The sequence below is a fragment of the Budorcas taxicolor genome, chromosome 10 (genome assembly GCF_023091745.1).
Source record: "Budorcas taxicolor isolate Tak-1 chromosome 10, Takin1.1, whole genome shotgun sequence".
Lineage (NCBI taxonomy): Eukaryota > Metazoa > Chordata > Mammalia > Artiodactyla > Bovidae > Budorcas > Budorcas taxicolor.
Genome location: NC_068919.1, coordinates 68,744,230 through 68,769,864, shown reverse-complemented (window position 1 = coordinate 68,769,864; position 25,635 = coordinate 68,744,230). Strand labels below are relative to the sequence as shown.

The 25,635-nt window shown below is 36.7% G+C and overlaps 1 protein-coding gene across 1 annotated transcript; it reads right to left on the bottom strand.

Moving 5' to 3' along the window:
- PSMA3 (proteasome 20S subunit alpha 3) lies at positions 1–24,405 on the bottom strand. The gene is made up of 11 exons (XM_052646701.1): positions 24,300–24,405; positions 21,587–21,669; positions 13,394–13,517; positions 11,089–11,190; positions 10,936–11,009; positions 9,518–9,590; positions 8,035–8,100; positions 5,412–5,458; positions 3,306–3,373; positions 543–607; positions 1–138 (listed from the first exon to the last, which is right to left on the bottom strand). The coding sequence occupies exons 1-11, from the start codon at positions 24,318–24,320 to the stop codon at positions 94–96; spliced, it is 768 nt and encodes a 255-aa protein (XP_052502661.1). The 5' UTR covers positions 24,321–24,405; the 3' UTR covers positions 1–93.
- Between the last annotated feature and the right edge of the window lie 1,230 nt (positions 24,406–25,635).

The following is a 25,635-nucleotide window of genomic DNA, read 5'->3' as shown; positions in this document are numbered from 1 at the left end:
AAGACAAAAATTTAATGAAAATTGGTATGTAATAATCCAAAGGGCTAAATAGTTACATGGGACTGTATTAGAAACTTAATATACAAGTAAATGTTACATGTTATCATCATCTGATTCATCTTCTTCCTTCAAAGATTCCTGGTAAGAGAAAAACAGTGTTTAAAATCAATTTTTAGCACTGCTATAACAACCTGAATCTAAGTGCTTGTCATTCAAAATTCTTTATAAGTAAAATGGAACACTGGTTTAGAATGCTACACTTTACGTTACACTTTACTTGAATGTCTTAAGTACATCCTGCCCTATCAATGACTATATTCTTGATAGGATACACACGGTATGAAAGCATTAAATGTTCTCAAAAAACCTTGCCATTTTCACATGCACAAAAAAATTTTTTTGGAACCAGGGCAACTCTATCCCCATTGAGGATAACCTAGAAAGTTTCTTTTAGTTCAGCTCAACTCTTAAGTATTATTTAATTGAATTCAACATATTTCCATGATGCTTTTACCTTGAGCTGTTTTCATGCTATTGCTTACCTTGGCATATTTCTCTGCCTCTTCCCTTATATCTTTAGGAACTATTTCATGTCTTCCATTAGTTACTGTAAATTAAGCCATATATTTAAATGAATTAAAAATGAGAAATGTCACTGTGACTTGAAGAGACTAAATAATCTAGCCAATACAGATAATACCAGATTCTTTGACCTCATCTTTGTTCTTCCCCTACATAAGCACTTACAGTAAAGAAATTATGCTATGATTTATCCTTGTGCTATAAATCCTGAGCATTCATTCACATATATATATTCACAAACACAGTCAAAGCTATGGTTTTCCCAGTAGTCGTGCTGATGTGACAGATGGACCAAAAAGAAGGCTAAGTGCCAAAGAACTGATGCTTTTTTGAACTGTCCTGGAGAAGACTCTTCAGAGTCCTTTGGACTGCAAGGAAATCAACCCTGAATATTCACTGGAAGGACTGATGCTAAAGCCAAAGCTCCAATACTCTGGCCACCTGATGTGAAGAGCCAACAACATGGAAAAGACCTAATGCTAGGAAAGGCTGAAGGCAAAATGAGAAGGGGGCAGCAGAGGATGAAATGGTTACACAGCCATCACTAACTCAATGGATATGAATCTGAGCAAATTCTAGGATTTAGTGGAGAACAGAGGAGCCTAGTATACTACAGTCCATGGGGCTGCAAAGATTCATGAGTCAGCGACTGAACAATTTATTCACAGCATGATTAGATTTTAAAATCTGTCCCTGAAGCCCTATGGTTGCCTTCCCAGAAAGGAAAAAGGTTACTTTCCAATAACACTGTATGCAGTGGATGTTTCAAAGTAAACTACTCACAATATATAGTCTCTTATTAAGCAGAACTTTTCCATACCTCCTAAATTTATTCTAGCTTGGTTTGTATTAGAAAAGGACCCAGCAGTCAGAACACATTGTGGCCAACACTGCAATTGAATGAATGCTTACTTCATGATCCACCAATTCCACTCAACATAAATTTCTAGAATGCTACGACATATGCATGCCACAGTAGATGTAAAGGACATCCACAGCTGCATTATTCATTTCAGTAAACACTGGAAAGAGCCCAGTTGTCTACTGGAATTCAAGACAGTGGTTACTTTTGGAGAAGGTAAGGGTTGTTGACTTAATGGAGGCCTAAGGGTTGAGTTATTCCAAATCCTAAAATATGATGCTGTGAAAGTGCTGCATTCAGTATGTCAGCAAATTTGGAAAACTCAGCTGTGGCCACAGGACTGGAAAAGGTCAGTTTTCATTCCAATCCCAAAGAAAGGCAATGCCAAAGAATGCTCAGACTACCGCACAGTTGCACTCATCTCACACGGTAGTAAATCAATGCTCAAAATTCTCCAAGCCAGGCTTCAGCAATACGTGAACCGTGAACTTCCAGATAGCTGGTTTTACAAAAGGCAGAGGAACCAGAAATCAAATGGCCAACATCCGCTGGATCATCGAAAAAGCGAGACAGTTCCAGAAAAACATCTACTTCTGCTTTACCGACTATGCCAAAGCCTTTGTATGGATCACAATAAACTGGAAAATTCTGAAAGAGATGGGAATACCAGGCCACCTGACCTGCCTCTTGAGAAACCTGTATGCAGGTCAGGAAGCAACAGTTAGAACTGGACATGGAACAATAGACTGGTTCTAAATTGGGAAAAGAGTATGTCAAGGCTGTATATTGTCACCCTGCTTATTTAACTTATATGCAGAGTACATCATGACAAACGCTGGGCTAGAAGCAGCACAAACTGGAATCAAGATTGCCGGGAGAAATATCAATAACCTCAGATATGCAGCTGACACCACCCTTATGGCCGAAAGGGAAGAATAACTAAAGAGCCTCTTGATAAAAAGTGAAAGAGGAGAGTGAAAAAGTTGGCTTAAAACTCAACATTCACAAAACTAAGATCATGGCATCTGGTTCCATCACTTCATGGCAAATAGATGCGGAAACAGTGGCTGACTTTTATTTTTCTGGGCTCCAAAATCACTGCAGATGGTGATTGCAGCCACGAAATTAAAAGATGCTTTCTCCTTGGAAGCAAAGTTATGACCAACCTAGACAGCATATTCAAAAGCAGAGACATTACTTTGCCAACAAAGGTCCGTCTAGTCAAGGCTATGGTTTTTCTAGTAGTCGTGTATGGATGTGAGTGTTGGAATACTGAGCGTGGAAGAATTGATGCTTTTGAACTGTGGCTTTGGAGAAGACTCTTGAGAGTCCCTTGGACTGCAAGGAGATCCAACCAGTCCATCCTAAAGGAGATCAGTCCTGGGTGTTCGTTGGAAGGACTGATGTTGAGGCTGAAACTCCAATACTTTGGCCACCTGATGCAAAGAGCTGCCTCATTTGAAAAGACCCTGATGTTGGGAAAGATTGAGGGCAGGAGAAGAAGGGGACCACAGAGGATGAGATGGTTGGATGGCATCACTGACACAATGGACATGCGTTTCAGTGGACTCCAAGAGTTGGTGATAGGGAGGCCTGGCATGTTGCAGTTCATGGGGTCACAAAGAGTCGGACAATACTGAGTTACTGAACTGAAAACTGAAGGGTAATTTGGCAGGCTGGTCTACTGTTGACCAAATTAGTGTTTCACTAATGTATCCATGCTGTTTGTTATTTGTGTACTTTTCTTTGGGTACATGCCATTACTAAATTTTTTTTAAGATTGAAAAAAAATGGCACTTATAGTAAATTAGGCTTGGTACAGATGACTCTGAGAGCAAGTAAGTACAGAGTAATCACTTACTTTCACCAACCCAGCTGAGCTCTAGTTCAAAAGCTTTATCCTTAACTTCATCGTGTACTATGTAAATTCTAGAACAGAAAGAAGAAATTCACATTTGGCCATCTACAAACATAGTTCATGCACCCAACTCAGCAAATCAACATCCATTCCTAATATAAGGACTTATAAAATTATACACACAGTATAGTCTATATTATGAAAATTAACTAGGACTGATAAAAAATTAAATACTACAAAGGATTCACTATACCTTATACCTTTATACAACCCAAGCTGTTTACTTTGATACATTCTTTCAGAGACAGAACTAAGACGTCTCATAAGGAACATTCAAATGGGAGAAAGCTATTACCTGTGCCTTTCCAGGATATTTGGTATTTTCTATTCATTAACTGATTTTTAAACAAAAACATTTATTAGCTTACAATTAGTATTCATTCTGCACTTTCTTGGCAGGAATATTTTTAAACCCCTTTACTATTCTGGATGTCCCTAAACCTGGCCTTTAAACAGTACAAGACAAACTGCAGCAAACCAGGAAGCAGTGTCACACAACATATGAAAAGCAGAAGTAAAAACAAGGCTTCCCTCATGACTCAGTGGTAAAGAATCTGCCTGCCAATGCAGCAGATGGGTTTGATCCCTGATCGCAGAAGATCCCACATGCTGCAGAGCAACTAGACTATGGGCCCCAACTACTGAACCTGTGCTCTTAAGAGCCTGGGAGTTGAACTACTGAAGCTACCAGGCCACAGTGAGGAGCCTGTGCAGGACAAGAGAAAAAGCCTGAGCAGCAATGAAGACCCAGCACAGCCAAAAATAAAATTATTTATAAAAAGTAAAAACAAGTATCAGCAAAGCTTTTTTTAAAAATTTTATACTTTACCATCTCCCACAACAAAGTAGCAAAAGTAATTTGGAGGGTATTCCTAAATCCTTGCTATAACAGCTGTAACATAAGAAAGCATCTTAAACTTTCCAGAACTAAAAGAGGCACAGTGCTCCATTTTATTAAATGATGAAAGGATGGCTTTCCTACACAGAACAATATAAAAATAAAAGCTGTGGTAAGAACTGATAACCAGATGACTTCTCGATGAAGGAAAAAACTGTTGTACAATTCAATGATTATATATTTCTTATTAGTTCTATTATATGTTAGTTGCCAGTGTCCTCTAGGTTGTCGTTATTAATAAATGACAATCACAGACTGGATTCCCCTTCACAAGAAAGGGCAAGGGTCTCATGGTAAAAAGGCAGTGGGGGAAGGAGGGCGTCAGTAGCAGCAGTGGTAGATTAGTATAAAATTATAAAACATTTGTGAGTTTAATATTTTGTTACAACCATCAGTACACAGATTAAGAGTATCAGTCAAATAATAGGTTTATCATGATAGACCCTCCTGGACTTTTTTTTCCCCTTGCACATATTATTAGATGTAAAACCTGCTGACCAGACCATGATGACGTAGTTCTAATGTGGAACAGAGGTGTTATGAATTCTCTGGAATATTACATTTATTACTCTTTAACTCTGAAAAGCTGACTACAAAACCAGCATTTTATCAGACTTTTTGAAATACTAAATGCCTGCATTCTTTGATCTAAAAAAATAATGTATTTTGAAGTATGGTCACTGAGATTTTACTGGCATTGTTGCTGCTTACTAACTGTTACACAGCTTTCTACCTAGGTATCTGTAACATAAACTACTTCAGGCTTTCTTAAGCTATTTCTAGATGTTCTGAAATACTTCTCTATTCATCTTGTTATAAGAACTTCAGCTGTAGACCTTAAAGCTATAAGCTAAGGTTAATATTATTGGGACTTCTGAGATTTAAGAAGTCGAGAGCTAGCAAATGAAGTCTCTAGAGGTTCACTATATCCTCCAAACCTTGAACTCTGTCAATGGAACAGGAGTATATTTTATCAAAAGCTGTTTTTTCCCATCCTCTTCGCTGTCACTTAAAATGAAGCCTCTCAGAATGTTGGATTAACCTCACATTAATGCAATAACTAATTTCCAAACAAAACAGCCTCTTAGGATTAATGTATAAAGTAAGGTCAAGTGAAATATTTGTCAGTACTAATGAAAATTTCAACTTACATTTTTGCAACTTCTTTAACAACATCACGGCAGGTCATTTCTTTCATCTACAGAAAATAAAATATATATTCATTATGTTACCAGTCAAAGGAAGAACACTTTCCACTTGTGTAACTTTTCGGATTCTTTTTGCAACTTTTATCAGTAACCTATGCTCTTGAGATAAGATTCTTAAATATAAAACCAAGGAAAATAACCTGAAATTCAAAAAGACCAGAACTTAAGTTTTTTATTGTTTAATGTTTTTTAATGATTATCCAAAAAAAGCCTTGGGCACCAATAATTTTGTGAATTAAACTTTATAAAAATCTAGACTCCTTTATGAATTTATTCACAGGCAGACCCTGACATTTAAAAGATTACCAAGAAATGTTTTTTTCTTTATAGTGAATTCAGGATAAGAAGAAGCAAACAAACCACAAATACTTCTATATGTTAGATAAACAAGGATAAATTAACCCTCATGAAACTGTTCAAGACAAAACTGCAAAGGAAAAGCTCTGAAGGGAAACTGTCAGGGAAAGCTCTGAAGAACCAAGATCTGAGTGGAATCTTAGAACACAGATTTATCTGATTTGATTATGAGGAAGATAAATGAACTGCAAAAGTGAACATATTTCCATATATGGAAATCAAGGCAGAAAAATAGCCTTTAGATGCCCGGCAGAAAAGTCTATTATACTAAAGGTACTTCAAGTAACCAGTGCAGAAATTTTTTTAAGTATATGTATTTCTGAACACATTTGACAAAATTTTTTAAAATGTGCAAACCTGGTATTCATATTCTGAGTATGTGGAGGATGGAAAATAGTGAAAAAATAATGAACTATCATACAGCAATCTAAACTAGAGGTGGTTTAACTACTGTATCTCTAAATTGGGCTTCTTAATATTTTATTTTTTGTATTTTTTTAATATTTACACATCTTGATGCCCAGGCTCATAGAAATAGGAAAAATATTGGAAAGCAACAACTGTTCAGTCTAGACAGAGATGTTTGTTGTATGGTATTTTTCCTAATTGAATTTCTGATTAAACTTTTTCATGGCAAATTGGGGGTGAAGAAAAGGAAAATACTGATATTCATATTTTTGCCCTTACAAGTTACAGTTTATATTTAGTAGATTAATTGTAACATACAAAGGTAAACTTAAACTTGAAGCGATACATCTTAAATGTCAAATACATTTTTACATACGTTGGTAAAGTTTACTTTGTAAAATTACATTCTTGGTAAACAGAACACAAGTAGAAAAGCAGACCAGAGTAATGATTGAGAGCAGGGGCTGGCAAACTCTGTTAAAGGGCCAAGTAGTAAATATTTAAGAGTTTCATCATAGGGATAAGGTTTTCAGTCTCCATTCCAACTACTAAACTCCACTGTTGTACTAGAGCAAAAGCAGCCCGTGAGTGGATATGGCTATGTTCCAATAAAACTGTAAAAAGCATTCCAACTAGAGATTATCATACAAAGTCAAGTAAGTCAGAAAGAGAAAAACAAACACCGTATAATATCACTCATATGTGGCATCTAAAATATGACACAAATAAACTTAATTATGAAACAAAACCAGACTCACAGATTTAGACAACAGAGTTGTAGTTGCAAAGGAGAAGGGAGAAGGGGGCCAGTGGAGGGATGGAGCAGGACGTTGGGATTAGCAGATGTAAGCTATTATATATATAGAATGGATAAACAACAAGGTCCTACTCTACAGCACAATAAACTACATTCAATATCCTATAAGCCCTAGTAGAAAAGAATGTATGACAGAAAAGACCAGTGGTCTAAGAGTTATAAGGTCTTGGATTGTTTGTAAGCAAGTCTATGACTCTACCCAGTGTGTTTCAACCGAGGGTTGGACTTGGGCTAAGTGATCTCTAAGGTCCTTTCGTCAATTTTATCAATCCTAAAATACCAAACATAAATTAGGCTTTTACAGGTCTAGAATTTGGTGTTAAATTCCAAGCACTAAAAGCTTAGCATTGAAAAAGCTGAAAGTGAATTAGCTGAACAAGGTTCCAGTACAGCATTAACATTAAATGTACAAGCAATTTTTGTCACTAATTTACCAAAATACTGCTAAATCATATGCCTGTCTTTTAAGGAAGTTTCTGATAAGCAATGAAGAATTTGTGGGTACTATTTCAATGTCAAGTTCATCAATTTATAGCTAAAAGGAAAGCCAGCAAATTTTTAAGAAACTTTTTCCACACTAATAGATGTTGGGAACAAAGGAAAGAGAAGCAAAGGAGCACAGACTTTAATGTGTAAGACTTCAGACAAAAGCTGTTTTCTAGATGAAAGAAATGATAGAGTAAAAGACCAAAGTTCTGAACCTAAGGGGCACAGGGTTCAGTGAACGGGTCTCCAGGATTTTGTGAAATGATATGAAATTTTTTTTTTAAGATTAGACAGCCATAAAAGTCATAAAAGGACCCATGACACACCTCTGAAGATAATACGCTGCCAGCTTTCCTGCTCAACCAATCTAGCAGCTTCAGAAAGCTTGACTCAAAATGGCAAACCATACTTGGGACTAAAAGCTTTAGTCTGTGGTGATGAAACTTAACCACATGAGAATAATGGTATAGCAGAATTTTAAACAATAAAAATTATTACCTGAAGCTTTTCTATTTCTGTCTTTGCAGCCTGCCTGGCTTTGCCAATGGCACAGCCCCAATAACCCTATTTAAAAAGAACATACACCAAAAAAAAAAGTATTATTAAATTAATATACTATCATAAGTCATTAATGACTACTGTTTCTATTTAAAGATTAATAGAAGGATGCTAAATGATATTCAAAACCACATATGGAGAAATACAGTAAAAAGACATTTACTAAAATGAATAACAAGGGACTCAAAACGTTTAAAATATCAAACTTAAGTATAGAATAACCTGGATTATTTTCAAGAAATATCCAAAGGAGAACAAATTATATCATTTTACACACACACACACACACACACACACACAGACCATGAGCTAGAGGTGTATTTGAGGCTAGAAATAGAAAAACAATTAGCTTTATGAATTGGAATGATTTTTGAGAGAAAGAAATAATCCCTAAGAGTTAAATATGCTAAGCCTTCTAAATGAATATATACACATTTTTCAGCAGCACCAGTGCAGCTTGTGGAATTTTCAGTTTCCCAACCAGCAGGCAGTGAGAGCACGGAGTCCTAACCCATGGACCACCAGGGAATTCTCTAATTTATATTGTAAAGGTTTTTTTTTTTAATTAAGTATGTCCAGTCATACTTGTATAACTATACTTGTATGTAATGACAAAACCTAAAGAGCCTTAATTTTGTTAATGAGTATAAAAACCATTAAAATCTCAGAAGACACTTCAAGAAAAGATTATTGGAGAAAGATCCAAGAAATCCCACTTAAAATCCTTTGTACTGGGGAATTCCCTGGCAGTTCAACAGTTAAGACACAGGCTTTCACTGTCATGGACCTGGGTTAGATCCCTGGTTGAACCCCGTTCAGGAAACTTAAGCGCCCACAAGCCATGTAGTGAAACCAGAAAAAGAACAAAACAAAACCCCAAAACAACATCAAAAAACTTCAAAAGGGAGGGCATTATATTCATTTTAAAGACACTGCTAATATTTATGGTAATAAAATAGCACATATCCAAAATTCTATGTTGACTATGCAGTTTCTACATGGCAACCCACTCCAGTATTCCTGCCTGGAGAATCCCAGGGACAGAGGAGCCTGGCAGGCTACATGGGGTCACAAGAGTTGGACATGACTCAGCGACTAAACCATGCAGTTTCTAGAGTAGCATATTAAAAGCCACAAATCTGGGACTTCTCTGGTGGTCTAGTGGTTAAGAATGCACACTCCCAACACACAGGGCACAAGTTCAATCCCTCGTCAGTTCACTAAGATCCCTCATGCCATCTGGCACAGTCCAAAAAAAAAGTCACAAATCTTTGCTCTGTCTCATACCCATAGGTTCTTATTAATGTTAAATAAGACAATATTAAATGAATATTAAAGAAACATCATATAATCTGAATATATGATTTAAGTGAGAGACCATTAAACTGGAAATAGAATTTCAGAAGATTCAAAATTAACTCACATATGAAACACCCGATGGGTCAATCATGTAGAGTTGTGCACCGTCATTCACACTGTAAGACCCTAACATGAAACTGCACAAAAGTAATCATTTTAAACCATGGTTCTTAATACCAGAAAAGTATTAAAAAGTACAGTGATAAAAACGCAATTTACTTTCTAAGGTAAACATTGACTAATACCCATATAACTGACAGTAAGCACTCTGATAATATAGTTTGGATAAAAACTAGTATATACTTGAAAACATTCAAAATTCATGTGCCTTGGTTTAGTATTAAACTTTCTAATCAACCTTTCCTGCGAGGATAGCTCTGCAGGGAAAGGAGTACTGATACACAGACATAACACGAGGGCCCAAGAGCTAAAGGCATAAACATGAAAAAGCCAAGGGAACAAAATTCTTGCTATGAACACACTGAAGCTACCTCAAACTCTTGTTCCACCCTTCATTCTTTCTTGGCTATTCCCGAATATTCCTCCAATTATTTTCCTGCAATAATCCAAATTGATTCAATGCATTTTTTATGTGCAACAAAATTAAAATTAGGGTACTGAACAATCATATGAATTACTGATTCTTTGGAAATTATAAATAGAAACCAGCCTCATCTTATATTACTACTTCATGTGCAGAATACCATAACAACCAATTCCCATTTAAGAGCATTTTACCTGTTGCTTACACAAGATAAGACGGAAACTAATGAAAAAACTAAGATGTCAGTACAGTTGACTACGTGATAACAACAAATGAACTCTATTTAAAATCAGTTTGGGGGGCTTCCCTGGTGGCTCAGTGGTGAAGAGTCTGCCTACCAGTGCAGGACACACAGGCTCGATCCCTTATCTGGGAAGATCTCACATACTGCAGAGCAACTGAGCCCATGCACCACAACTATGGAACCTGTGCTCTAGAGCCCAGAAGCCACAACTGTTGAAGGCCACGCACCCTATAGCCTGTGCTCGGCAACAAGAGAAGCCACCACAATGAGAAGCCCACGCATCACAACTAGAGAGCAGCCCCTGCTCTCCACAACTAGAGAAAAGCCTGCACAACAACAAAGACCCAAAAATAAAATTTTTTAAAAAATTTTAATAAAATCAGTTTGCAACTTCCTGAAAATGTCTGGATCTAATTTCAGAGAATTCCCCCCCCCAAGTTTTATTAATAAATAATTGACATGCATCACTACATTAAATTTAAGGTGCACAGCATAAAGGTTTGATTTATATACACTGTGAAATGCAATGATTACCACAGGTTTAGGTAATATCCATCATGTCACATAGATACAATAAAAAAAGTTCAAGTACATCTTGATGAAAGTTCATTTCTTAAGGGTATAAATAATAAGATGCTGGGAAAACAGATAACTGTAGTACAGATATCACTGAATATCTCACTAAATTTCATACCTGCAGCCGAAAGGTCTAACAGCACTGTAGAGCGTATATGCGTGTACATACATGGCCACTCTGTCTGCAAGATGCTGTGGGGGTAAAACAGAAGAGTTTAATTATTAAGACTCTTCTCTTGCTGTTCCAGAGGCTCAACCGTTACCAACTTACTTTTAGTGGAATGTTATATCCAAAGTTAGATCTAAAGTTGGAAGCCTCTTCTCTTGCAATGTCTGCTAAAGAACGAGCATCTGCCAACAAACCTGCTACTGCCTGAAAAAAAAAAAAAGTACCAATTACCATTCCTATCACAAATGAAGGAAAAGCACGTGACTGTGACAGGCTTACTTGATATTTTTAACAAGCATCTTCATTAGAATCAATTATTTAGGCTTAAAGGTCTTTGCAAGAATCAGACACAAATTAGTGACCAAACCACCATCTTTGCAAGGCATCCTGGAACTTCGATGCTTGAGTATGGGATAACAATTTGGAAATTTCCCAACTGTGACTTCATTCTTTTGTCAAATGACCACATTAAAAAAAACTCCATGTCTCCCTATTTCCCACATTTCATTATAAAGACTAAAACAACCACAAAGAAGAATAAAACCATGCATGGGTTTTGGTTACAACTGGTTTTTAATTTAAAGCCATTCTATGTTTAAAAAGTTATTAAAAGTTTTGATTTAAAAGGCATAACCTCAAAACTCCTTTCTTTTTCAGTGTACTAATGAATTGTAATGCCAAACCAAAACATGACAAACCACAAATCTAGTGGCTTAGAACTGCAATTACCAAACCACACACTGAGATATCCCAGAGAACTACAGTAAACTCAGAGTTGTGGGGTGTTGTAAGTTTTGGGGGAAACACATATTGAAGTAGTTCAGTTTCAACATCAGATCATTCCACATTCCTTTCAATGCCATCGGATCACTGAGAAGCTGGGGCTGCTGTGATAGAAAATAAGCACTGTGCAAAAATCAGTGTGAAACAGGAAGCAGCGTCGGGTGGGGCACAGCCATCTAATCCAATTCCAAACTTTAAGACACTGAACAGTACACGTTAGTAGTAGTTGTTGTTTGAAAATAAAAACATTTTTATTTTACTGTCATATGGTGAGATTTTGTTTTTATAGTTACTAAGTTTTTAGAACATAAATAGTTATTTAGACCTACATATATAATACACAGAACCACTGGGTATTTCTTTGGGTCTAGGGAAGCCATGAAAACAGAAATGTTGAAACAGTTACAGGTACTGGAAACCACTGTCATAAGAAGATTTTCAGAATAAATGTTATCAAAAATTTTAATAGCCTTTTCTTCTACTGCTACCTAGTAATAGCAATGATTATGAAAATCCTTAATCCATTATTGATCACTCACGACATGCTAAGCATTTTACATAATTACACATGAGGATAGGCACTATTACCACCATAGTTTTGCAGGTGAGGAGACTGGAGTTTAGAATAACCCAGGTAGTAATTTTCATGATTTAAATAATCTTCCATTGCTTTGGATAAAACTCACTGTGAAGTTTAGTAATTTGTCAAATCACTTGAAGATGACAATTGTGGAGACAGACTATCAATCCTTTTTTTCTCCAACCTTCTTCAATGTCTAATATTTTGCCAATTTCCAGTTGCATGGAATGCCATCAGTTTTTAATAACAAATGGGACAAATTTGAAAATTCTAGGAAAATCTTTCCACCACTGAACTACCTATAAGCATATATGATTTTTTTCAAAATACACCTACTGAAAGCTATCTTTTTTACTAAGTAAAAGAAAGCAGAATTCACTAATTCCCTTCTACCAGTTAGGTTACAATTTGGCCAAGTTTATGTCATACCAGCTGCATGAAATAAATACAGTGATGCTTATGAAGCTACTAAAAAGGATGTACTCACTTTTCCTTTTGTCAGACATCCCTTCCTGATACTCCACCTTACTATGAAGGTATTCTCTTTCTGATAACATCTTCAGTGTGACAGTTATCCCCAGAAAGGATACAAAAAACTAAAGACTTATTGCCTCTCAAGCATGTGCCTTGATTGGCGATCTATGCTGCCAAGATTTTTTACCCAAGCTTCTCACTCCTCTCCCCTCCTCATTTGCTTCAACTTGGTTTTTTGTATGTATCTCCAATTGGGTTATAAGAATGCCACCAGTATTCTTCCTGGAAAATTCCATGGGCAGAAGAGCTTGGTGGGCTACAGTCCATGGAGTCACAAAGAGTTGGACATGACTGAGCAACTGAGCATGCATGCCCGCACCTTTCTTTTAGACAGTGAACTGTTCACAAACCAGTCTTTCTGATTATTTCTATGGCTGCTCTCTGATCTGTTTTTGCCTCAATGCTAAAGTAATAAATAGGTTCTTATAATTACATTTTGATATATTCCAATTAATTACGTCACAAGAAACAGGACAAAGCAAAAAGGAACATTTTTAAATGTGACCTTACCATTCCAACATGTCGATCAACATTAAAAAGTCGTTTGTTGGAACCTTCTTCATAAAGTTTAGACAGGACTAATTTTTCTACCCCAAAGACGACGCCGTCTTTACATCTGATTCCAATAGCTGTACTGAAACAAGTAGAAAAAAAATCAATTTAACTGAAAATAAAACAAACTTTGTAAACTCAAGTTAAAAGAAACAAAAAACGGGCAAATTTGTTTCTTAGAATATATCAAGTTTTTAAAGCAAATACATTTGAAAACTAGAACGGGCAAGTATCCTAAAGTGTGATGAATTGGATCCATACAAATAATCATGTCATGACATGGAAAGACAGTAATACACAAATGAAAAAAGATGCTAACAAAATGTATAACAAGTGGCACAGTATCTAGCATATGCTGGCTATCTTATGACAAATGCTGACTAGCCATGTCCATTAAAAATGGTATATAACATGCACATAAATGATAGGCTACATACAAACTAAAAAGTTAATAGTTTCTAATCTGGGTGGAAAGATTATAATCCTTTCCCCTCCTTTTGCTTTTTCTGCATTAACAATGTGTTCCTTACAGTAAGTGTAAAAGAATGAACATTCTGTTCAACTGTTTAAAACAAAATTGATCAAAAAAACAAGTAAAATGTGGAGAAATTATATATCGCCATTTTAAGAAAAAACAATTACTTTAAATCTTCTAATTCTTTTAACAAAGAGAATCTATCAGAAACAACCAGAAAAATGAACTGAGTCACATGCACAAATTTTGTCAAGAATTTCAGACACTCCTTCCCCCACACTTCAGGTACCTTTTCAAGTTTAAATTCCTTGGTCCAAATTTCCTAACTCCCAAGAATCTGCAAAGCCCATCTAGCTAATTCAATTTCATATTATAAATTCTGTGCTCTACTGAATTCAACCTCATTGTTGTCCCTCAAACACCATTTTTGCTTTCAAGTCTTTATTGAAGTTATCCTGGGTACTAGAATACACTTCCTCCTCACCACAGCACATTTAAATAAATTTCCACAAACTTTCTCAAGTTTACTTGAATAGTCTCAGACAGCCTTTCCCAGTTATTACAATTTCTCATTTTCCTCGTTTTTCAGAATCTAAAATGTCTTTTTCCCTAAACCAAAAGTTCTCAAAGTGTGGTCTGTCAGGTCAAAACTATCTTTACAAAAATACAGAAACATCATTTGACTTTCTTCATTGTGTGGATGTTTGCACCAATGGTATTGGCTGACAATAAACGGTAGCAGTAAATACCACTCATTGTATTCTTTATTGCTACGCTCTCAGTTTTTTTTTTTTAAACATTTTTAGTTAAGCATGTCCCTGATAAAGTTGTAGTTAATTTTATTAGACATTAATCCTTAAGTATCTATCTTTTAATTATCCTAACAAAAAGCAAGTTAGCCAAGTTCTTCTGCTGCACATCAAAATATGATGGTTGCATATAGGAAAAAGCACTAATAAACTGCTTTCAAATGTAAATTTTTTCATGGAACATCTGTTTTTACCATCAAAGAATAATAACGATGGTTATTTACACTTAGGTATGTGGCAGACTTTTCTCTAAAATGAACAAAACGAGCCTGTCACTTCAAGGAAAACAAAAGAGTATTTTCTTGCCAGTGATAAAATCTGAGTTTTCAAACACAAACTGGAGTTTTGGAAAACATATTGGTGGTGATATTTAAAAATGTGATGTTTCTAACAGTTTATAATGAAATATGTCTACTTTGGAAGGTCTGTTATAACTCAGTGAACCAATATTTTCCAAATGACCAACAATGTTACAAATCGTGCACAGATAAAACATGCAAAGTACAAAACAGTGCAATAGATTTTAATAACAGTACAAAATTCATTATTATGTTTTCAGACTCCACACTACAATTAACCTTTAAGATACTAAAATTTGTCCAGTACGGTACAGTATTAATAAACAACATGCATAAGGTTATTAAATGACTCCTCTCTTTTCCAACTACGTATGTATATGAAGCCTGATTTGTGGCACAGACTTCAACAAAAGTTACAACATACTGAAGCAGCAGCAACTATGAGACTCTGCCCCTTATTAAGATTCAATTCATCACTGAGATTTTCAAGAATGTAAAACAACGTTAACTCTTCTCATCACACTTTTTTCCCATGCTTTGGAAAAGTAATTTTCATTAAAAATGTCATCGTTACTTAAGTATTTTAATAAATGTTAACATAATTTTTGTTAACATGCAATTTTATTACTGTTATTTAAATAAATTTAGAAGTATTTTTTCTTTTTTGGTTTTAATTTCTAATACAGTAAATACTGATGAACCAATAACCTGCATAAATAAATGCTCTTTGGGGTGAGCATTATGGTAAATACTTATAGCACCTAAGAGACTACTTAATTAAACACTCGTCAAGGTTCTAATGATTTTTTTTCAAGTATAAGGATGTCCTAAGACCACAATTTTGTGTACATTTTTGTTCTAAACAATCTAGCCTCACAATTATGTTGCACAATCTTCCTTTCACATCTTGTCCCCTCAATGAGGATAAACTGAAAAATTATAATTTAACTCCTTTTTTTCTCTTGCATATTACCTTCTAGGGGCATCCTTTTATAAAATAGTTATGATCATCATATGTAGGTTTTTTTCAATAGTGTTTTAAGTATCCTCTCATATGTTCTTAATTATATGTTTTGGTAGTTCCTGTCCCTAACAAAGTGAAGTGAAGTGAAGTCGCTTAGTTGTGCCCAACTCTTTGCGACCCCATGGACTGTAGCCTACCAGGCTCCTTGGTTCATGGGATTTTCCAGGCAAGAGTACTGGAGTGGGTTGCCATTTCCTTCTCCAAGGGGATCTTTCCGATCCAGGGATTGAACCCTGGTCTCCCGCATTGTAGGCAGACGCTTTCGAGCCCTGGTCTCCCGCATGGTAGGCAGATGCTTTATCGTCTGAGCTACTATTAACCTGTCCCTAACAAAACAGGTACTCAAAAATATCTAACTTTTAAATCCCCAAGACTGAATTTCTTTCTTTGAAAGAATTTATCTCTAGGACTTCCTGGTGGTCAAGTGGTTAAGACTTCACACTTACACCTCAGGCACACAGGTTTGATTCCTGGTTGGGGAACTAAGATCTCGCATGCTGTACAGATGCAGCCAAAAAATAATAAATAATGAAAATAAAGACAAAAATAAACAAATGGGTCCTAATGAAGCTTAAAAGCTTTTACACAGCAAAGGAAACCATAAACAAGATGAAAAGACAACTCTCAAAATGGGAGAAAATAATCTGCAAAGGAAGCAATGACAACGGATTAATCTCGAAAATATACAAACACTCATACAGCTCAATATCAAGAAAACAAACAACCCAATTAAAAAATGGGCATAAGACCTTAACAGAAATTTCTCCAAAGGAGACATAAAGATGGCCAACAAATACATGAAAAAATGTTCATCATTAGTTATTAAATAAATGCAAATCAAAACTACAATGACATATCACCTCACACCAGTCAGAATGGCCATCAGCAAAAATTCCACAAACAGTAAATGCTGGAGAAGGTGTGGAAAAAAGGGAACCCTCCTACACTGTTGATGGGAATGTAAACTGGTATAGCCACTAAGAAGAACAGTATAGAGGTGCCTTAAAAAACTAAAAATGTAACTACCATATGACTAAGCAATCCCACTCCTGGGCATATACCTAAAGAAAATCATAATTCAAAAAGATACATGCACTCCAATGTTTACGGGAGCACTATTTACAATAGAAAGGACATGGAAGTAACCTAAATGTCCATCAACAGAGGAATGGAAAAAGAAAGTGTGGAATATACATACATACAACGGAATATCACTCAGCTATAAATAGGAATGAAATTGTGCCATCTGCAGACACCTGGAGGATCGAAAGATTGTCACACAGAGTGAAGTAAGTCAGAAAGAGAAAAACAAGTTATTATACATTAATGCATACATATAATGATTTCCAGTGAAAGCTAGAAAAATACTATACATGAATTTACTGCAAAGCAAAAATAGGGACACAAATATAGAGAACTAATATATGGATATCAAGGGGGGAAATGTGGTGGATTAGGATTTACATATGTACACTACTAAGAAGCAAGACAGTTTCAGAAAAACATCAATTTCTGCTTTATTGACTATGCCAAAGCCTTTGGCTGTGTAGATCACAATAAACTGTGGAAAATTCTGAAAGAGATGGGAAGACCAGACCACCTGACCTGCTTCTTGAGAAACCTGTATGCAGGTCAGGAAGCAACAGTCAGAACTGGACATGGAACAACAGACTGGTTCCAGGAAAGGAGTATATCACGGCTGTATATTGTCACCCTGCTTATTTAACTTATACACAGAGTACATCATGAGATATGCCAGGCTGGAGGAACTGGAGGAAGCACAATCTGGAATCAAGATTGCCAGGAGAAATATCAATAACCTCAGATATGCAGATGACACCACCCTTATGGCAGAAAGTGAAGAAAACTAAAGAGCCTCTTGATGAAAGTGAAAGAGGAGAGTGAAAAAGTTGGCTTAAAGCTCAACATTCAGAAAACGAAGATCATGGCATCTGGTCCCATCACTTCATGGCAAATAGATGGGGCAACAGTGGAAACAGTGGCTGACTTTATTTTTTGGGCTCCAAAACCACTGCAGATGGTGATTGCAGCCATGAAATTAAAAGACGCTTACTCCTTGGAAGGAAAGTTATGACCAACCTAGATAGCATATTCAAAAGCAGAGACATTACTTTGCCAACAAAGGTCCATCTAGTCAAGGCTATGGTTTTTCCAGTGGTCATGTATGGATGTGAGAGTTGGACTGTGAAGAAAGCTGAGCGCCAAAGAATTGATGCTTTTGAACTGTGGTGCTGGAGAAGACTCTTGAGAGTCCCTTGGACTGCAAGGAGATCCAACTAGTCCATTCTAAAGGAAATCAGTCCTGGGTGTTCATTGGAAGGACTGATGTTGAAGCTGAAACTCCAATATTTTGGCCACCTGATGCGAAGAGCTGATTCATTTGAAAAGACCCTGATGTTGGGAAAGAATGAAGGCAGGAGAAGGGCACGACAGTGGATGAGATGGTTGGATGGCATCACTGACTCAATGGACATGAATATGGGTGGACTCTGGGAGTTGGTGATGGACAGGGAGGCCTGGCGTGCTGCGGTTCATGGGGTTGCAGAGTCAGACATGACTGAGCAACTGAACTGAACTGAAGAATAAAACAGATAACTAATGAGAACAAATTGTACATCCCAAAAAACTCTACTCGGGGCTTTGTGATGACCTAAATAGGAAGGAAATCCAAAGAAGAGAGGATATATATGTATACATGTGGCTGATTCACTTTGCAGTATAGCAGAAACTAACACAACCTTGTAAAGCCAATAAACTATACGCCAATTAAACAGCAAAAATAATGATAAACTAAAAAATAATTTATCTCCTTTCAATGCAGGCATATAATCTTATTTAAAATTATTTGGTTAAATGTTTTCTAAGAATCAGTCTGTATGTCTCACTCTTAAGAAGATTCACATCTAATTTTTCTATTTTCCACTTAGGGAATGGCTACCCACTCTAGTATTCTGGCCTGGAGAATTCCATGGACAGTACAGTCCATGGGGTTGCAAAGAGTCGGACACAACTGAGCAACTTTCACATTCACTTTTTCAAGCTCACAAAACACGTAAAAATTTTCCAATTTCATTTTTCTGGTAAGGTATGGGAAGCAGTTAGATTAGATGTCTGCATCCCAGTTTTACAGATAAAAAAGTGACATTCAGGGGACTGAATACTGGAACCTTATATATTATTACCATTTGGCAGCAGCTAGCAGGAAAATTCACATCTTCTGATCCTCATCCAATATTCTATCATACCAGGTGACATAGGTCCCTTTAAAAGAGGAACTTTCCAAGTCATTTTTCTTTATGTAAAAAAATATTCGTTTTTAATGTTTCCAGTTTTTAAAATTACATTTAAGTTTGCTTAAATGTAACTGTTCACATGACCCTCCCAAAATTAAATGTAACTGTTTAAAGTCATATTTAGAAATAATTTATAGAAAACAAATTGCTAAAATACACAGACCTCACAGCCTAATCTCAATTTTCTCAGTTACAGATGGTTTCAAAATGTATCTCCAGTTCTTCTTAGTCAAGACATCTTCCACCTGTTTTTTTACACCAATGAAAATGCAAAGACGCAAAGGAGGAAAAGAAAAACAATAAACTACCTCAAATCTTGCTCCAACTCACTGGCCCAAGAGCCTATCTTCTTTTATCAACAGGGGAAAAAACGTCAATTTTTCTTGAATTTGGCTCTGTTCTGAACTCTTTCAGGCCTTGTACACAATGACAAATATAGTTCAACCTAAAATTCTTGCCTCGCTTCTACTTTGTTATCAGATACTGACAGTTTGTAAGTACTTATATCTATAAAAATACAACATTTAAACACAAAATCAACTAGCTTCACTAACAAATCCCATAAGAAGACTCAAAATGTGTATTTGTTCAAAAATTTTTAAATACTATTTCATAAACCATTAGAAATCTATACATCTTCTTTCTACCACCAAGAAAATGGCACACACAAAAAATGAACATCTATTTATTCAGTATCTACTGAGGGCTATGAGGCTTCCCAGGTGGTACTAGTAGTGCTAAAGAAACCGCTTGCCAATGGGTCAGGAAGATCCCTCTGGAGAACAGCATGGCCACCCACTTCAATATTCTTGCCTGGAAAATCCCATGGACCGAGGAGCCTGGCAGGCTACAGTCCATAGGATCACGAAGAATCGGATACGACTAAAGCAACTTAGCATGTACACACTGAGGGCTATGTGCCAGCACATGCAAAGACCAGTTACTATCTATAACCTCATGAAAATTCCATAATCGAATATTGAAGGTATTAGTAGAAAATGAGAAAACTACATCTACACATGGGCTTTTCTAATATTCTCAAAACATTTTCCTATTATACAACTTTTCATTACATTCAAAACATTGAGCTCAAACATCAACACAGCTTATTTAGCAACCTAAAAAAAATTTAAGAGATCTGAATGACATGAAAGAAAATTTTTAAAATCTTTTATCTCATACCAAAGCTGCTTTATATTCAAAAATACAATGATTACTTATATATATATTATATAGATATATGTATAACTGAATCACTATGCTATACACTTGAAACTACGTTATAAATCAACTATACTTCAATTAAAAAATTAAGAATGAAACCTGTCTTGGCAGACTATTCAATTAGAAGTGATTTTTTTTTAATGATCATATAATTGATAAAAATCTTCAATATAAGACTCAGAATTTGTCAATAAGCCAGTAATTCAACTAAGATGTTACAGTGGTCATTTTAGAGAATTACTCTAAACAGAGTGTAGAGAAGGAAACAGTAACCCACTGCAGTATTCTTGTCTGGGAAACCCCATGAACAGAGGAGCCTGGTGGGTTACACTCCATGAGGTCGCAAAGAGTAGGACACGACTGAGCGACTAACACTAACACTTTCACGCTCAGGGTGGATTTTCTAGCTCCAAGTCACCCTTCAAGGAACTGCTTCATTTTGTACTGCTTTGTGTAAAAATAAAGATTATTGTTTAAGACAAAAAAAAAAAAGAGTGAAGGAAGTAATCCAACAGGAAAATATCTTGGTGGTCCTACACCTTTTGGAGTATGGCAGCAGAAGAGAAAAATAAAAAATATCCCTGCTGAGATGATCAAGTGACCAATTGCACAGGGCACTGAAATCACAAGGAAATAAAAGATTAGACAATAAAGTCACAAACCTATTGGCCAAGGAAACCAACGATATAAGTCAAGAATCTGAAAAAGGGAAAAAGGGCTAGCAAAGATGGTGGGTTAAAAAGATGTTGATAAATTTGGCTTTACACACTGGAGACATGGTAGAATGTTTAAGTGTGTAATTCTGGAGTCAACTGGAAATATAGTCACATGGAAAGAGCTGGCCTAAAGAGAAATGTGGAAATGACTAATAAATTGAGATTATTTTAGGGCATGTATTTTTTGTGCCAAAGCAACATAACAAAGCCTAATTACCAAAAACAAAGAGAAGGAGACATTTAATATTTGGCTAAAACACATTAATTTCAAGTAAAACATTATTTCTTACCTACTATTTTCCACAGCCTTCATAGCATATTCAACTTGAAAAACTCTTCCATCCGGAGAGAATGTAGAAGCTGACAGATCATACTATAAGGAAAAGGCAATAACAAGCTTAGAAGGATGCACCTTTGGCAGTAATAACAATTTTTTCCTAAATGGCTTACACATCAGAAATGTGTGTTCAATCTCAGTGAAGATTTTGCTGTAAAGAGAAAGGGAAAGCATGTCAAAGCAGGAACAGCAGCTAAGAGAAAAGTTACCCACTTTAGATTTCTGCTATTGACAAGCAATGAACACAAGTCCTGGGTAAAGTCAGAACTTTTCCCACACAGAACATGGCTCATTTCTGAAAAAATTACCATTACCAGTGTAGAAACAACACTGGCTTCTCTTGAGTACCACAGCTTCTCATAGGTGCGGCAGTAATGAACTAAAGGAGCTTGGATACATCATTCAGCATTCAGATGTTTAATAAGCATCTATTATATGTCAGTCACTATGAGAAAATACAAAGACTACTCATTCTTAAAGCCCTTCATTTTCAAATCAGACCTCAAACAGATCCAGGTGCTGGAGATAAAAGGTTCTAAAATAAGACAAAGTGAACTTATGGTCTCAGGGAATACCACAGACTACCTGATCAGGAAAGGCATTGCTACAGAAATTATATTTATGTTATTTAAGCTGAGCCAGACCTAAAAGACAAGTAACTACTCATTTAGAATATGGAGGAGTGTCCTGGCATCTGGTATAAAAGACCTCAGGGTAGAAATAAGAGCAGCAAAATTAAGAAAAGGAAATAATAATGCCACTGAATCTTGAGCACCATAAATGGTAAACAGAACAGTAAACTATATTAGAGGCATATAAGGGCCAAGTTATGCTAAGTCTTTTATTTTAGGCTGGAGCAGGAAGTTTACATTTTATTCTAAATGCAATAGAAAGTCATTGGAGTTTGGGGGGGGTGAGGGGAAGAGGTTCTAATTTTTTATTAAATGCTGTTCATCTGGTAAATGAATTACAGAGAAAACAAGAGTGGAAGCAGAGATAGGATAATCCAAAGGGAATGTCTTAGACAAGAGAGAAAGACGTGGAAGGTGTTACCCTTTGAGTGTGCAGTCAAAAAAACCTTGCTAATGGATTGGCTTTAGGAATCCAGTAAAAAAGAACTCAGAAGTGCATCATAGATTTTTTTTTTCATTTAAGCAACTAAAATCGAACCATTCACTGAAATGTAAAGTGCAGGAGATGCAAAATGGCAACAGAAGTAGAAAACTCAGAGATCTACTCTGGACGTGTCATTTGAAATGCCTATCAAATAATCAAGTGGAGAGAAATGTCAAGACAGGTCTTCCCATCTGGAGTTCTTTGGACAAGACAAGCGTTAAGTCTTCAACAGTGGTGTTTCTTGCCTCTCAGCTTGTTGGTCTGTTAAAGGAAGATCTTTAACTCTACCAGCCTATTTATATCTCACCTATGTATATTATCAAACATTTTTAAAGGGTTTGTAGAACCTTTCAGAACACTATTAATCTAGGGTAACTGGTCTGTTGGTCTGCCAAACGAAGATCTTTACCACTGTAATACTCAAAATTTATCACCTATTTATATTATCAAATATTTTTAAAAGGTTTGTAGAACCCTTCAGAACACTATTAATCTAGGGTAATATTAATGTAGCTGCAAAGTCAATTTGCTACAACATGCATTACTGAGCATCAAGTAATCCAAAAACGGTATGACAACCTTAGTATAAATTGTCTATTATCCAACTCGGAAAACCAGTATTTGGGCCTAATGGTGAGAATCAAAATCTTATGCACAATGGGAGTAGATGAACTGAGAAACCCATTACCCAATACCTCTAGTGGAACCAATCAATAAATATTTCTAAACACTATGTTTTCTATATGGGGAAATACATAAAAGGAACAAGCTGAAGACTGTATATATGCAGTACGTTTAACAAAGGAAAGTTAGTAGGCCGAACAAGTTAACAAATCTAACTCCAAAATCCTGGACAGTCTGTTCAAAGAAGCGGTTAAGTCCGTAGCTAATCATTTAAACGCTTACGGAACCGAGACCTCACACTGCTGTTATTCCTCTACGAGAAAAGCTGGGACAACGGAAAAATGGAAAAGATTCTTCAGATTCCGCTTTTTAGACTATTTTCCTTATCAGTTCTCAGAAGGTTCCAGGGACTCATACAGAGAGGTCCATCGGTAACCTCCAAGCTAAGGCAGAGAATCCCCGGGAGTCAGCAGCACCCCAGGAACCGCAAGGGTGGGGAGGCGGGGAGAGGTTCTTGGAAAGCGGCGTCACAAACTTTGGACTCTTAAGCCGCCTTGCCTCAGTGGTGCTCAAGAGCTTAATTGTTGCCCAAGTCCTTCACAGCGCGTGCACACACACCATTTCAGGCCTCAAGAGTTTCCACTTTCGGTTTCCCTAAGTGGCTAAAGAAAGTGACTCAGCAACCTTTTAAAGAGGCTCCAAATCTCACTGCTGCGCGGCCAAGCCCGCTACACCTGAGCTGAGAAGCGTCAAGTCACGGTCACCGCAGGCGCGGGCCTAGACCGCCCGGCACCGCACAACTGGAAGCGGCCCACCTGCCCCCAGGCAGTCCCAGAGGACCCCGAGTCCGCGCACCCACCGCGGTCTGTCCGCGTTCCCTTCCACGCTAATCCTTAGCCTATCACACAGAGAAACAGAGAACTCACCCCGGTGCCGATTGAGCTCATGGTGCCAAAATCACTTGGACGCTTATGGCTTCAGGCCTAAAGCGATCCCCCAACACCACAGTAAGAGACTAGTAACAAGCTCTCTCATTGACTATTCTTTCAACCAATAGTCTTTTCTGTAGCTCGTTCCTGGAGCGTTGGTCCAAGGAACAGAGGATTGTGGGAAAAGGGGCGGGGGCGGGAAATGCACCTGGCAAGTAACGCGCATGTGCAAAAGCAATCTCACCGGGGTTAGGTAGGCTCCTGGTTGTTTCGTCTTCGGTTTGGGTTCGTAGATTCATTCTGTCTTCTGGTTGCTTGAGAAGCTCCGCCAGTCCTTTTCCTAGAATTATTATTTATCTTTTATCCTTCTCTTTCGCTTCCTTATTTTTTTTTTTTAAAGCAAAACGGAGAGATGTTCTCATACCCTTACAAAGGCCAGAGAAAACGGTAAGGGAGAGGTCTCCCTCCACCATTGGCGGCCTGGTTCTAACCCAATATATTGAGGCAACCCTATCATCCACCTATTCTAACAAGAAGGAAGAAAGTTGTATTCTTGCATTCTAAGGGTATCACCTCTGGGCTTAGGTCGGAATTTTACAGGATTAGTACCCTTTGTATAACTCTAGTAGAATTGAGGATAAGCTTGATTAAATATTATTTGTTGAACTCTGTATGTCCCAAATACTCAAGTTACACCCTGCTGATGAAACGATGAGAGACGGCACCTCAGCCTTTACACTCAATGGGAAGAAACAGGCAACAGGGAGTAAATGGGTAAATAGTTGCATCTTTTGGTAAAAAAAAAAAAAAGAGAGACAATGGAAGTTTGAATTTTAAACCTGTTATTTAAGGAATGACTTTCCGAATGGGTGATACTTAAATGGAAATTTGGGATTGTTATCTCAGTATAAGCTTGGCTTATTATAGGAACTGTCAGGTCAGTATGGCCTTAAGCGGGAGAGAGTGACAGGAAATGAAATCAGAGAGGTGGATATGGAATCAGATTTCATAATCGAATTTTAATCTGATTTTAAATGGAAAGCTGTCAGCATTTTTTAAACTGCTAAATACTTCCGTGTGTATTTCCCCCCAAAGAACATCATTTTAAATATCCACACTGTAACTGTGAAAATAGAAATGTACCATTCCTTTTTTTTTTTTTTAATCTGCAGACTTTGTTTACAGATTTTGGCAAATCCCTCAGTAATGCCCTTCACAGCCAAAGAAAATCCAAGATCACATGTTGTATTCAGTTGTCATGTCTCTAGTCTCCTTTAATCTGGAAAACACTTTCTTAATATTTCTTTAGATTTCATGGCATTAACACTATTGA